Source organism: Lissotriton helveticus, chromosome 2_2, assembly GCF_964261635.1.
Source record: "Lissotriton helveticus chromosome 2_2, aLisHel1.1, whole genome shotgun sequence".
NCBI classification, from domain to species: domain Eukaryota; kingdom Metazoa; phylum Chordata; class Amphibia; order Caudata; family Salamandridae; genus Lissotriton; species Lissotriton helveticus.
In genome coordinates this window covers 160694998-160710735 of record NC_136060.1, presented here as the reverse complement: position 1 = coordinate 160710735, position 15738 = coordinate 160694998, and the positions used below count along the sequence as shown (strand labels likewise).

Here is a 15738-nt window from a genome sequence, read left to right as displayed (position 1 = left end):
CTTAGCACCACCCAACTCCTATACATAACTCAACGTGTTTGGCCACTTCAATAGTTTTATCTAACCTGGGATTTTTTAAGTCTAGCAACTTCTCTTGAATTCTCAAATCACTTAATCAGTTTAACATTTGATCGTTTATGATTTCATCTCTCATATCTTTAAATGTGCATGTAACAGCTAACCCTGTAAAGTATCTACATATTGGCTAATTGACTACCCATCATCCTGACCACATGAAAAACATTTGTGCCTTTTTACTACAACACTCACTTTTTTCCATAGTTCTTTCCCAAAGCAAAAAGAACATCCTCATATACGTCTGCATTATCGTCATAAGATCATTCAACATTTCTATTCATTGTACATGGCATTGTTTTTAAGACTTTCCTCCCCTCCACTCCAAGACAGTTCTTTAAAATGGCTAACTTCCTTTTTGCTATATACACATTTCCCCTATTGCCTCCATACATGTAAAAATATTTCCTTCCAGTCATCCCAATCCACGGAAGGCAGACACGGGTCTTGCAGGAAATATGGTGAGGGAGCTATATTTTGTACAGTTTAATTCAAGTATCCAGCATTGGAACCACAAGTGTGCCTGTCACTGCAAAGAATATCAGGTTGACAGACCGCATAAAAGTCAAACATGGTTCTCCACATTGTATTGGCCAAGGTACAGTTGCACTACACACATCAGATGCCTACGGCCACACTGGATCGGCATCTACACATAGCATCTGTGCTTGCGCTTACTCTCTGCATTGTTGCAATGCACTTCCTCAACAGAAATGGTGGTAGTTAGCGCGCAGGCGTGATCACGTCACGTTGCTACGTCGCTAGCGTTTGTAACTCCTCCTACCAGCTCACAGTGACAGCTTCTACATTCAAGAGCAACGGCTCAACTTTAGATGAAAGTGCCAAACACCACACGTCTCCCGTAGATGTAGTATGTGCACACATGTCTCCTACTGTTTCTTGCTGTGATCCAACCACTCTCCTCGCAACACACACTAATGCACACAAAATCGCATATTTACGGCAGGCACCACTCCAAGCGCCAATACGTGTGCTAATTCACCACCAAGACTTCAAATATCGTTTTCCACTACTGTGAGGTCTCCCTGTTCCATAGGATAACATTGGGTTGCCTTATTACATTTAATAAGTGCTAACTTTTGCTTAGGACCAGGTATCCAGTTCATGTTTGGTATCTATGAAAAACGGTCTGTAATTGTAAAATCTGATTTTAGATTACAATTTTGACAGGGTGTAGCTGACACTTATATTTTGTGAATTCCTCAAAGACAGTCACACAATAGAAGGATTTGGTGTTCCAAAATGGGCCATCCACTGGCAGGATGGGGGGAAGGAGCTGAGCACTGCCCCACTTGCAACTGAATAGGGTATGCTCTGCCTACACACAAAGGACCTATTACCTCCATATTGTCATTACAGCCAACTTGGAGCCAGGACAGGAGTTTCAGGAAATTCCATGCACTTCAATGAACCTTTCTAGAAGCTTCTCCCACCTTCTAGAGTAAGGGCACCAGGGTATAAAAATAGGACTTTTAGACCCACTCTTCAGTTCACTCCTGGACTTGCAGAACAACTCTCAGAGAGAGGGCTTCCTGGTGTTGTGACCTGCTGTGCGCTCTGAAAGACATCTTTACTGTACCGGAGGGACTGCTTCGCTGTCTGGAATCTGCCTTGAACCCTTAGAGGCCAACCCTGCTGTTGAGCCCTGCATCGTCACCTGAGCCCAGCACTACAGAGTGACGACCACAAGGGCTAGTTTGCTGGCCTCCTGTTCAGAGCCACAAAAACACAAAAGGCTCCCACCATCTTGAACCCACACCTGGACCCAGCCTGAAGAGTCCTGAGCTCCCAAGTGGTGCCTCACCAGTCCTGGGCTCTTGGTTGTGGTGCTCAAGTTACCCAGCTGGCCAAAACCCAAAACTGAGGACTTTCAAAATCTTTCACCAAAAACTGCTCGGAGAACCAGGAAGAGACGTGGACCAACCTGCTCGCCTCTAGGCCCAAACTGCATCACCAGTTGGATTGACTTCATTGCTTCTCCTGCTGCATTCTTCTCCACAGCAGTAAATCCTGTTCAGCAAGTCTTTGCCAAAGGGGTATCCAAGCCCCTGGAACTGTCTTATACTACAGCCTTCTACCTCATCCCGCAGGAGATTTTAGATTTTCAAAAAAGAGACTAAGGGGCCGATTCAAAATCGGTCAGTGCCGGCCAGATTCCATTCCGACCAAGCCATTCTGATGGGCTCAGTCGGAATGGAATCTGACTCGGATTTCCGGATGGCCTACGACGGGCTCAGAGAGCCCGTCTGCCATCCGGAAATCCTCCAGTACTTCCCCGGTCACCTCTTTACGACCGAGGGAGTACAATGGCAGTTTTTCACTGCCTTTTCGTGCCGGTCTGTCTGGCACGAAAAGGCAGTCGGAAACTGTCTTTGGGGGCCTCCAGCAGGGCCCCTATGGGTGCAAGGCTGCTGAATAGCAGCCTGGGGGCACCTATGGTGCCCCTCTGTGGATCCCTGCACCCGGTGGCAAGCACCTTGGGGTGCCAGCCACAGGGTGCAGGGATGAACTGTACCCCTGCTTTTCTCAAGGCAGGCATGCATTCTGCTCGGAATGCATGCCTGCATTGTGAAGTATACGAATGTGACCGAACAGTATTATCAGGGCCGTAACCCACGACAGCAGGTTGGTGGGTTACTGCTCCTGACCGATGTCAGACGGATCGGAATCGGCCCCAAGGTCTGAATGTAGATATCTTCACAGAGGCTTTTACTCAAGGCTCCCTGACAACAACGCACGTCCTCAAACACCTCCTACTAACCTTTTTCTTCTCAGGACATTTTTACCTAGTCTTGCGTGACTAGATACCCGCGGTTGGCACTTTGATCTTTTAGGCACTAGTTATTACTAAAACTTAAAAAATTCATAGCCCCGGTTTTACTGATTGGATTTTTATCTCTTGGTGTCAAACAATTTATTAAAATTTACTTTACTCCTTTTTCTAAATGGGCGCGGAATTTTCTTACACATTGCTCTAAGTTAAGCCTTACTGCTTTTTTGTTTCAACCTACCCAGAAATAAACACAGGTTAAACTAGGGATTTTTGTTGTTAACTTTGCAAGGGATTGTAGCTGTTGCTTGACCAGGGCTCACAGCCTAGTCAACGAAGAATTCAATTTTTCACACCAAATAGAATGTTGCTAAGACGGATGGCGGGGGTCAAGGTTACAGCAATCTCCAACCTGGTTCACCTGTGTCTACCATTGCACAAGCTGCTTCTCCACCAAGAATACACATGAGCATGTGTACCATGATTCAACAAACCAAGCTTTTCTGTGTCTTTGGTGCTCTGGAGGGCAGTGTAGATTGGTCATCTCACTAACTATGTTGCAGCCAATAGAGAAGCCAATCCCAGAGTCAACTCCCCCCTTCTTCTCAATGTAGAAGATATGTTTTTGTTTTTTCTGAACCTGCAGTGTAAAGCAGCTGTTGTCCCTCAAGGCACACTTAAATCCTCAGCTGAATCCAGGCTTTGAAAGGTTTGTCTTGCTCTTTTACCCAAAAAAATGAAGTCAAAGCAATGTATAATTTTTACACCAGGCTGAGGAGCTGGCTAGCTCGTATACCAAAGATGACACTTTGAAAGAGGCGTAGGCCTAAGTGATTGTAGTCTGACTTTTATTGGTGCTCAGACGTCTTAATCTCTGTGAACAAAGAATGGCCCTAAAGACATTCTTACCCATGGCATGCCACAGTTATTATCCAATTGGAGAACGGTGACCTGCATGACAGTAAAGATAGAAATGCATGACTCCTAGGCCATCAAGATGAAGGCAGTGGATGCTATTACGAGTAGGCCTAGCCCTAAAGGCACGCCTAAAAATTGGAGAAAAGAGCTAGAAGACTAAATGCTATGTGGATACCAAGGAGGTGAATTAGTGTATCATCATTAGTGGACGTTTTTCAGGATGCCATGTGAGGCTTTACCAGTATAGACTGCACCATGAATATAAGCAATGACATCCTTATCCATGAATTAGGCATTGCTGAACACCATCACAGAATAAAAGCCACTCCTTAGTGCATAGCTGATTCTGATCTTATGCTGCACTGGGAAAAATGCAAATTTCTGCACCTTATTAATTTCTTTTGCTGTGCTTTCTCCAAAAAGAGTGTGAGCATAGATCTGAAGAAATTGGAAGAGATACACCATGCTTTTGCTTCTCAAAGTGTGACAGATATGTGTGGTTTCACTGGAATGGCAAACTACTGCAGGAGATTTATTCGCAATACAACCACAAGGGAGAACCCTCTTCCAACCTTACTAAAGTTACACCTGTACAGCAGTGAAAGGCTCTTGGACCTGGACCTTTTTGCAGGGGTGCCCCCAATTTTTTGTCTTCTGTTGCTGCAACCATTTTTATTGGCATTAAGACTAGGGGCACTTTTTCCCTGCAAACAAGTGGTAAGCCGGGGCGCTTCATCCGTTATGGCGGAGTAGGGTCACCCCACTAGGTGGCAGCAGATGTAAACATATGAAAAATAAAATGAGAACAAACCAATTTTATTATCATTTTTTGGCGTGATTGGCCCTACTAAGTGTGCATGATGGTTTTGCCGGCTGTCTTAGACCGGCCAGACCGGCATGCACACTTAGCATGTCTCCACCCGGCTGTGTTGCACAGCTGGGTGGAGATAAGCCACAGGCTCCCAGGCACTGTCTGAGCGTCAAACCAGGCTGCTCAAACCTGAAGCATGAGAGCAGCGCTAGGATTGGGATCTGGGAGCCAGCGCAATGTGCACTAGTCGAGGTTCTGGAGAGCAGAAAGTAGGAATGGACACAGCGTCAGGTAAGTAAAGTGTTATATTTATGTTTATGTTTTTGTCTGCGCTTCTTTTTGTAATTCCCCTCTTGCCCTGCTGCTTCAGATTCTGAGCAGCAGCCACTCGTGGTAAGGTGCTTATGCTCCCTCCCTAAGACATGGTACAATATGCATCAACGTGATTGATACATTTAACTTATTTGTAAGTCCTTCGTAAATCATACTACATGAACTCAAGGCCTGGAAATAAATGCTACTAGTGGTCTGCATCACTCATTCTGCCACCCACTAAAGTAGCATTTTAAAACATGTCTCAGGCCTGCCACTATATCCTGTAGTGTGGTTTTAAACTGTCATTTCAACCTTGCAAAATAAATCTTATGCCAGGCCTAAACCTTCATTTTTAATACGTATAAGTCACCCCTAAGGTAGGCCCTAAAGGCTCATAAGGCAGGGTCTCTTGTATTTAAAATGGAGGACATGTGTACTTAGGTTTTACTTGTCCTGGCAGTGAAAAACTCCTAAAGTTAGCCTAACCCTCTTCCATTGGCTAACGTTAGGTTACTTTATTATATTTTATAAGTGCTAACTTTAGATTGAGAGCAGATAGAAATATGCTGTTTATACCCAGAAGAATTGTAATTTAAAATTCTCGTCATTGGTAATGTTGGATTTTAAGTTAGAAATTTTGAAAATGACACCTTTAGATAGTTGGCATTTTCTTATCCTAACCACGTTGTCTTCTACCAGAGTCCTGGGTCATATGACTGTTAATGGCTCTGCTGTTGGGGTTTGTGTATTGCTTCAGACAGTAACGCAGAGGGGGCTTGGGTGTGGACTGATTGCACCATCCAGGCAGGATGACTGAGGAAAGACAGTATCCAGAGCACTTGCACTCAAAGGACTTCGCATCCTGTACACACATGTACATGCACTGAGGCCTGCCCTGTCTTTTGTCAAATTAGACAATTCAGAGCCTTGATCAGGGGAAAGGGAAGATTTTTCCAGACCCAGTTGTGGGGGTAAGAGGTGGAATCCCCTCACACAAAGGCTGGCACAAGGTATAAATATTGGACCTCCAGAGCCACTCATCAGAACACTCCTGGACCTATGCAAGTTATGGAAGAAGGACTGCCATGCTTCAAGGGGCTTGCCCTGCTGCTTGAAGGACTGCCTTGCTGAGTAGGATCTGCTTTCCATGAGCCCAGGCTAACCAGAGTGACTCCAAAGGTCAGTTGGCGGTCCCTCAATGTGAGCTACAGGGACACAACATGCTTCAGAGGCCTCCCTGCAACTGCCAAGGTGACTTTCTGCAACAGGACCTGCCGGACATGCAACTGGACCTGCCAGACCACTGCTGGTCTCTGCTTGACTGGGACCCTAATCCCCAGGATGTGCCACCATAGGTCCTGAAAACGTGGCTGGTATCAGAGTGTACTCCTCCTCATAAAAAGGTGAAAATCCTGTAGTTTAGGCTCCTCACTACCACAAATGTGCCAGGTTGCACTCAGACTCTGTGACTATTGATGACCTCCAAAGCCTAGCTCGGCATGGGACCGGCTGTTCATGTACAAAGTGAAGCCAACAACTGCTGTCAACGTGACAACACAGCAATAACTATCTGTGATGATTCAATGGCTCTTTGCCATACACCAACGACCATATGTGACACCTGACCTACCCTTCATGCCACAATGATGACAGTCTGCGATGATCAGCCTATTTGTCACGTCCTCCAACGCAAACAGAAGTCTTTGCACCGGACTTTGGAGGTATCTCTTTGGTGGACTAACCTCCCTGTATCTGTCCTGCTCCATCACTGGTCGGCCTGAACTTGTGACTTTCCCGGAATCTAGAATGACCAGATGACTGCGAGTGGCGCTTTGTGCTTTTAGCCACTATTTTCACTAAACACTTTGAAATTGTATAGCTCTGGTTCTACTTATTTGAATGATGTCATTTCATTTATTAAATCTTACTCTTACTGTTTCTCTAACTTGTATGGGATATTTCTTGTGCTCTGTTTTCACTTTATTGCTATTTGTGTGTTGCATACATACTTAACACATTGCCACCAAGTTAAGCCTGAGTGTGTTTGTGCCAAGCTACCAGAGAGTTAAGCAGAGGTTAACCGAGTTAGTTTTGTGGTTTGCCCTGACAGGGATTGTGGTTGTTGCCTGAGTGATGCTTCCACACAACTTAACTAATAATCCTGTTTCTTGCAACCAAAACAAGGTATTCCTATACACCTGGTTTTCCATTCTGAGTGGAACCATAATGAGATCCTTAGATACGAAAACTAACACAGAATTGGTAACAAACTCTGGTCAATAGGGTTTAGGTGCAGTGTGTCTGCAAAAACATTCTCTAGACCAGTGGCATTTGTTAGTTGAGCACTAGGGGACTATTCACAGGTATAGACGTAAACCCTGGCCATTAAATGGGTCCGTGTCCACTTTCACAGGTACATGAAATCTATATGCTAACCAACCACAAACCTCTTGTTGCCCTGTTCCAGGTTAGCTACTCATCACACACTGCAAATATAGAAAAATGGGCCCTTGAACTTCAAAAATATAACTTCTCAACAGAATACATGCTAGAGTCAGATAGTCACACGGACTATCTGTTGCATAACCTAGATGCCCATGAGGATCTTTAAACTTAAAAGCCAGGGAACACAGATGAGCTTCTATGTCTGTGACACAGAATGCATGCCCAAAACCAATGAAGTTGGAAGATATCCCAAAACCATCAGCAGTTGATGCCTGCCTACAACTGTCAGTACCAGCGACAAAGTAGATCTTGTAAAAGATGGTCCTGTGATGGCACAAAACATAGATGCCAATACGTACTCACTTCGCTGTGGGCTGTGCATCCAATGATGTCCTAGTCCTAGTGCTGTGAAGTGACAAAATACAAAATCCACAGGAGTAGTGCATATGCACATCCCACCACCAGGGAATGGCCAAAACAAAAAGACAACATTAGGAAAAGGTTGGTTCCTTAGGATGGTTGAAATTAATGATATGAACTTTATCATGCACCAGATACTGAAATGAGGCCTCCCGACAGATGACTAATCAGTTTTCATGGACACCTGCTCAAAATATCTGATGCTAGAAACTGTACCATCCTGAGTCTTTGAAAAAGTTAAATCCAAGCTAGAGAAAGAGTTGGCAGCATATGGGTTTCAGACAGTCATCAAAACAGACAATGGTCTTCCGCTTACTAGGATGGAGAGTAAGAAATACGTTAATACACTGGGACTAGGCCATTACCAATTCACACTGGGATGACCCCAAAGCAAATGGTGAAGGACAACAAGTTTTGCCAACAATAACTAAAGTTCCTTGAATTTGGATGGAAATGGTAAAAATAGAGAGGGCCTGATTCACAAAGGTAAACTTACACTTTTGTGGAAGTTTATGATTGCTATTTGCAAATGGATTTACAAGTAGTAACTTTCTAAGTGCAGAGCATCCACACATGAAAAAAGATCAGCGTAAAAGAACACATAAAAGAACAATCATAAACTTACACTAAAGTGTACGTTTACCGTTGTGAATCAGGCACTGAGTGGTTGATTTACAATTTCTTGAGATTGCACAAGAGCTCACCTCATTGAACCCCTCAATGTGCACCAGCAGTGATAATATTTGGCTGTGATATCAGGGATATTATTCCAATAGCTCCTCAATGGGTGTCTTAACATCATGACCCCAGTCAAGTCACCTGCGGGGATAATGGAACACTGAGTTAGAAAGTCAAAAATGAAAGGTTAAATAAACAGATATTTGTGGATGGGATGAAGTTCTTGTGAGAGATTTAGATCCTGGAGAGAACTCCTGAACCAACCTCGAGTGTGGCCCTTGAACAGTAATAGTATAGTAGGCACAATGTACAGGCAAGTGAAATTGACTCATAGTGGCAGTCCTGTGATGACCTAGAATGGAAGCAATAGAACTCCATTCCAGTGAGCCAGTCTTCCCTAACACAGGCAGTCTTTCCAACAAGCCCAGAGGCATCTGGTGCAGCAGACAATCACAAACAAAACCTGTGGACTCCTCCAGAAGGGGATATAAAGGTATTCATTAAGATACCATGATCCATTCTCCTAAAGACTGAGATACAGATATGTTAAAACAACTGTAATTTTGTTGTTCCTGTTTTTCAGGTTGATCAACACTAAGCTAAGGAGGGATATAGTTTACCATATGGTACAGAAGCCCCTATAGCAAGCAAGCACACACCATCACAGTAGGCTTGTTACTACTGTCAGTTAATAGGGATCTGAAGCGCACACATCTAGTCTTGAATAGAGCCACACAGTGTCTTGCATTTTTCCTTACAAGCTGATTCGTAGCCACTACAGCCATTGAGGGTCCCTGACATTTGTGGCATACTTATCTATAAGGGGAACATGGGTGCAAATGCATATTTCTACTCTGGGCAGGTATTGCCACACAACTGGAATCAAGCATGTGCATCCCTCACCTGACATTTGAAGGTCGCCTGAGTTTAGACCACCTACGATATTGGGATTGCACCAACTGACCTGGTGTGAGATGGTCATCTTAAGAGGCCTCCTTGCATTTACTGGAGACTGTTTCAACACCGTAATTTGACATAATTTTCAAAACATTTTCATAATTTTACACAAAATGCCATTTAGCCCATCCTAGCTACAACCTTTGTGTTGATGTCTGTCACTTCAACTCTTTGTTGTGGAGGCATAAGCTGTGGCCAGATTTAATACCACTGTCTGTGGAACATAATAACATCAATTCGGTGGACCAGTACAGGTCCTCTCAGAAGCACAGCACTGGTTCTGCAGTAAGTCCAGCTAGAGTCTAGCAGTTTCCATTAGATTTTATTTGATTCCCTGCTCATCCAGCTGATGACAGTTGCTGAAATCAGCTCTTTTGGAGTTTCAGAAGGAAATGGTGTTTAGCCAACTACTTACTTGACGCTACATTGGTTTTGTAAATTTAGCCAGGTTTAAAGGCTTCATTTTTGTGCGTTATTACATATTGGGGCAAATTTATCAAAGGGTTATGTCGTTTTTCTTCCATGCAACAGGGTGCAAGAGTGACGCAACTCTTAAATTTGATATATCAAGCCACTCAAGGCCACCTCGCGTGGCTTGACAAGTCTAGAGCAACACAATGCACCACAGAGCAAATGTGTTACGTTACTCTGTCCCAGTGAGGCATTCCATGGGTGGAGCGTGGGTGTTTCCACCCATCCACCTATGGATTTTGATGCATTCCCAGATTTACCATTAATGGTAAACCTGGAAATGCATTATAATGCTACTCCTCCCTAGGGGAGGTGTAACGAGGATAAATATCTTTATTTCTCCTCGTGACTTCCTCTTTCTATGTGTGCTGCATTTTCCAGCAGATGCAGAAAGAGGAAAATGTCTGCTTTTTCTGCAGTAAGTGTCCCTTCCTGCACGAAAGCAATACTGCTTACAACACAGGCACCCTTGCACCATGGTGCAAGGCAGGGCCGGACTGGGAACAGCAACCAGCCCTGGCAGATTGCTGCTCGACCGGCCCTGGGAGTTGGGGGGGAGGGGTGCTGGTAAGAAGCACCACTCCCGCTTTTGTTACAAGGGACCAAAATTGCAGCACTGCTGCAATACTGCCCACCAGTGACAAAACCAGCCCCCACAGCTACCAAACAGGCCCCCACCCCTCCGGCCAACCGGGGAAATGCCCAGTGCCCGTTCTGGTCAATCTGGCCCTGGTGCAAGTGTGACTGTGTTGGCACTAGGCAGCACTTTGTGCTCCAACACTGGGAAATGACAGGGATGTGCAGTATCATGGTAAATAAGGTGCATTCCTGACCTTTCCCTATTACGCAGCTAAGCAAGGTGGCTTGCAGCACTGCGTGATTATTTGATGAATATGGCCCTATATTTTTCTGAAACTTGGTTTTAATATTAGCGTTTCATCCACTACATGCATTAGCCCTGGTTTACCATGCAATTCGGTTATCTCAAATTCGTACATTTTCACTCCCCTGGCGGCATTGCGACCCATTCTGTTTGCTGTTTTTCTTCATCTCAAATCAATCCTTTAAATCATACAATTATTTAAGAACCATTTTTAAATACATGTGATCCTCTAAATCAGATAAACTAAACAAAATTTCTTATGCGGACTATGAACCAAAAATATAAGATGTACGTCAATTTAGAACTCATTATGTACATGCTTGGACCAGTGTAAAAAAAAAGCTTGGAACAATAGTTGTCTGAAAATTATATATTGCTAAGAACGCATAATTTACCAACAACCTATTATGAAAGGAGGCCATTGTCTTAAGAAATAATCAAGCATTGACAATGTTTCTAAAGCATGGTTTTCGATTGTAGAAAAATAGCAGGTGTTGTCGCTGTTGTCCACATCTAATGCCCTAGTAATGAAAACAAGTATTTCTTTTTACAGGACCGCCTCAGAAGACAGTATCTTCTAAGCAGGAACTAGAAGAAAAGAAGCAGGAGAAAGCTGCAGACAAAGGAAGTGAAAGTGGGACTTCCTGCAACGAATTGTCCACATCTAGCTGCGACAGCCATTCCGATGCCAGCACCCCCCAGGAGGACGCACCCACCATTGGGCAGTCAACCCCACACCAGCCAAACACCGTCACCCTGGACCGTCCTTCCAAGAAGGCCCCAGGGCAGTGGATGCCCCAGCCAGACAAACGGAGAAACAGCGAGCTCTTTCAGACTTTAATCAGCAAATCCAGGGAAACAAACCTTTCCAAAAAGAAGGTTTGTGAGAAGCTTAGTGTTGAGGAAGAGATGAAAAAATGTATTCAGGATTTTCAAACCATTCAAATTCCGGATTGTTTTCCAGAGCGCCAGCGTCCCTGGCAGTCTGAACTGTTGACAAAATATGGCTTATAGTGACTGTCTGCTTCAGTGGGTTTACCTTGTCCGGTTCATTTCTGAATGGTGACTATCTACTGATGCTCTTCACAGATTTTACTCTTGTTTGTGAAGCATTCCACCGAGTCCACCTGTGGTTGCATTATAAATGCTGAATTAAGGTGGCCCCTTCCAAGACAAAACAAAAATATACAGCAGCCCAACAGGTCATACGACTATATATCGTTGAAAGCTGTGTGAAAGGAGGAAAGTGCATGATGGAAATCTGTGGTCTTCAAAATATAGTCTTCTAAGCCTCGTTGTCATGTTGAAGCCCAAGAAAGAATCTTTATCAAGCTAATCTCACTTTACGTCATCAAAAATGTTATTTAAAATGTCTTGTTAGCGGTCAGTGTTACAATTACATTGGAACTGGTTCCTCTATGAAAATACCCCAAATGCATCATTATGAATGCAAGAAACCAAATTATTATTTTGCATGAGCACAATGTTACGAAAAGCACACGAGTTAGGAAAAGATTTATTTGTTGCTGAAATCAAGATTGCGGAAGACTTTGGACCTACCCAGTAGATGTAAATGGCAATGGGAGGAGTCAAAATTGCTTTGTTCCATGTCTGTGATTCCTTTGTATGTGGGTGTGTATGGTGTTCCGTGTGTAAGGGTGGTGTAGACATGCCTTATACTATCTTATTATTGCACCAGTATTCATATACTAGTACTAGTCAGGGCTATTTCTGTGAAATGCAAACTGAACTTCAGAGTGTGGAAACAGGTTAGAAGGTTTTAAACGGTGATCTTGTTAGACCAGTAATTTACAGCAAAACCGGATAATTGATTTCAAAATATTAATTAAAAAGAAACATCTGTTCGATTTGCTTTGTCGCTTTCCATCTCGTGTCTGTGTTTTTTAATAAGATGGTGCATCACGTGTTTGTAGTGAAAAATAACACTTCGTTATCAAACCTGAAGATTTTGTTTATGCAGGACAAATCCCTCATTCATCCAGCAAAGACTTAACAGCTTCATAGACAAGTCGTGTAAACAGGTATAAATTACACTTCAATATTCAACTCCCCACAGCACAACCTTACCTGCGTTGACTATCAAATAAATTAGAATGTTTGAAATAAACTATATGACAGCACATATTTAAGTTAAAATTGAGAAACATTACACAGGGTCCTACTGCAAACAGATTAGCATTACACTAAATAAAAAACCAAGGTAATATTGTAGTTCTTGACTTGAAGAGGATGCACTTAAGAAAAGGTTCTACATTGAGAACAGGAAATAAAAAGGGCAGAAAGATCTACCTACTGGAGCAATATTTTATTAATCTTCGATGTTTGAAACATGACAAAAAATGTCAATTGATAATCATACAGCATTTAGGCAAGACATAAAATAACATTATTACATATGGATGGATGGATAGCTTTATTTTCGATATATTTACATATCATAAAGAATTACAATACAACAGTAATAAAAATACATAAAAATCAAACAATACACATTATATAAAATCTACAAAGGCAATAATAAGCCATATAATAGACTATTTGCCTGACACAAAAACAGAGTAGATGCAGATTCCACCAGAACATTTTACTGGAGTAAAAGTTTCTTTGCAGTTCTTAACCGCCAAGCCCAGCCCAGGAATTTAGCCAGGCAGCAGGCGAACAAAGGACAAGCATCCGATCGTAATATGCGTAGAGCCTCCAGATGTGATCTAGTACCAAGGCTCCTGCATAATGGTTTCAGCCATCGAGACCTGGGAACTACATATGCGGGGCACTCAAACAACAGGTGGGCAGTGGACTCAACCTTTAATTCGCAGAAAGGGCAGTATGGTATGGTTTGCAACGGAGGCTTCCAACTGGAAGTTAGCTGCCCTAATGGAAGGGCTCCCACCCTAAATCTAAAATACAATGATCTGTCCCACGGGTTATGAATCGAGTCCAAGTAGGGTTCTCTATAAGGGAGCTCCTTAATAGCTAGAAACTCTACAGCTGATCTACAAAGATTGGAGTTGCTCGTTCTCACATTAGTCGCCCATGCCCAATATAATTTCTTGAGGACCTGCTTTGATGGGGCTGTTCTGTTGACCCAGGCGTCTCCTACACCCAGTTCGTAGAGAAGCCGCTTGACTTCCCTAAGCCAGCCGACCTTGTGCCACCCCGAAAGAGAAAGGAGTTCTCTTAAGGCATCAGCATAGCTGCATAATTCTGGAACATTCCAAATCCGGGCCCATAATAAGAGGGGACGTAGCCTAGCTTGCTCACTTATTGGGCGTGTGCCTGCATCAAGCAGGAGAGGGAGTGTGGGGGTACTATGTGGCAACTGCATAAGATCCTTATGAAAGTTGTTTTCGAGGTAAGTTAAGGTGTTAACTCTCTGTACACCCCACAATTCCGCACCATACAATGCAGCGCTCACCACCCTTGCCCTGTATATATCTAGCAGCGCCCCAATGGGTTTAAGGGATGAGGCGCGTTGTTCTTTTAGCAGGGCCCCTGTAGCTCTCTTATGAGTCAAAAAGATTTTCTGATGATGGGCCTTCCAGTTCATGGAGTCACAAAGTCTTATGCCCAAATAATCAAACTCCTTAACCCTATCAAGGGGGACAGAATCTAAGACAGGGGGATAACGGATTTCTTTGGAGGATTTAGGACAAGGAATTTGGTTTTGCTTATATTAATAGCTCGTCCCTTGATGTCACAAAAGTCCTTGAAACTAGAAGGCAACTTTTGGATGCCAGCAGGAGTCTTTGAGATTAGGAGGGTGTCGTCTGCAAATAGGAGCGTAGGTATTTTCCTACCGGCCAGGGAGGGTGCGTCTGTTGGTTGTTGAAGAAGATGCTCAACCACTCCGTTTACGTAGAGCGAAAACAGAGTGGGGGCTAGCACACATCCCTGGCGGACACCCCTATCTACAGGAATGCAAGTTGTTTTTTGCCCCTGATCACCCCACCTAATCTGGGCAAAGTTGCGTTCATGGAACTTGATAAGCAAACCCAACAAGTAAGGGGGGATACCCAACCCTTCCAGGACATTCCACAGATGGGCTCGTGGGACCAGGTCAAAGGCAGTTCGTAAATCGATGAAAATTAAATACAAACTACCCTTGCCCAATACGACCACTTTCCAATACAACATTAGTAAGCGAAATGTCTGCTCGATTGTACCCGTTCCTGATCTGAATCCAGCCTGGAAATCTGATAGTACCTGATTTTCTTCAGCCCAATGGAGGATCCTGCCTAAGATTACTTTGCCTGCTACCTTTTGTGTTGAGTCGAGCAGACTAATTGGACGGTAATTGGCTGGGTCGTCCCGACAGCCTTTCTTAAAAATCGGGACGACCTCAGCACCCCTCCAAGAGTCAGGTAGGCAGCCTCCCAAAACAGCCTCATTCAGGAGTGAAGCAATTAGTCTACTCCACTCGCGTGCGTTTTCCTTCAACAGATCGCCAGGAATGCCATCCGGGCCAGCAGCTTTGTTTATAACAAGGGACCTAATTGCCCCTTCTACTTCCTTGACACTAAAGGGGTAATCATTAATTGCGTCGGTAACCGGCAATCTAGGTAGGGAATCCGTGCTAGATTGTAATACACCTAGGGGGATAGAATATAGCTTAGAGAAGTGGGCAAACCAAGCCTCCCCTGAGATGTTACAGGTCAATTGTACATCAATGGGCTTATCCCTGGCTCTCATCAGATCCCAAAACCCCTTAGAGTCTTTCTTAAAACTCGCCTTCATTAGGTCACTCCAAAAAATAAAATCATGTGCTTCCTTGGCCAAAACTATAGTTTTTTTATATAATTTCCTGGCAAGTCTAATTTTCCCTGGATCTTTGGATTTCACAGCAAGAATGAGATCCGTTTTAGCGACCCGACATTCTGGGGAATACCATTTGTCTCTCGCCTTAGAGACACTTCTCCTCCCGGCCCTTACCCTTTTTTGCGGAATGATAAACAA

The 15738-nt window shown here is 43.8% G+C and overlaps 1 protein-coding gene across 2 annotated transcripts in view; it reads left to right on the top strand.

Annotated features, from left to right (window-relative positions):
• KCTD8 (potassium channel tetramerization domain containing 8) overlaps positions 1 to 12632 on the top strand; it is a 721836-nt gene extending 709204 nt beyond the window's left edge. Inside the window, exon 2 of one of the 2 annotated variants that reach the window (XM_078678964.1) lies at positions 11318 to 12632. In XM_078678964.1, the coding sequence (XP_078535090.1) occupies positions 11318 to 11778 (461 nt within the window). In that variant the 3' untranslated portion in view covers positions 11779 to 12632. The remainder of the gene's footprint in view (positions 1 to 11317) is intronic. The other variant, XM_078678965.1, reaches the window with a different exon arrangement.
• The last annotated feature ends 3106 nt before the right edge of the window (positions 12633 to 15738 follow it).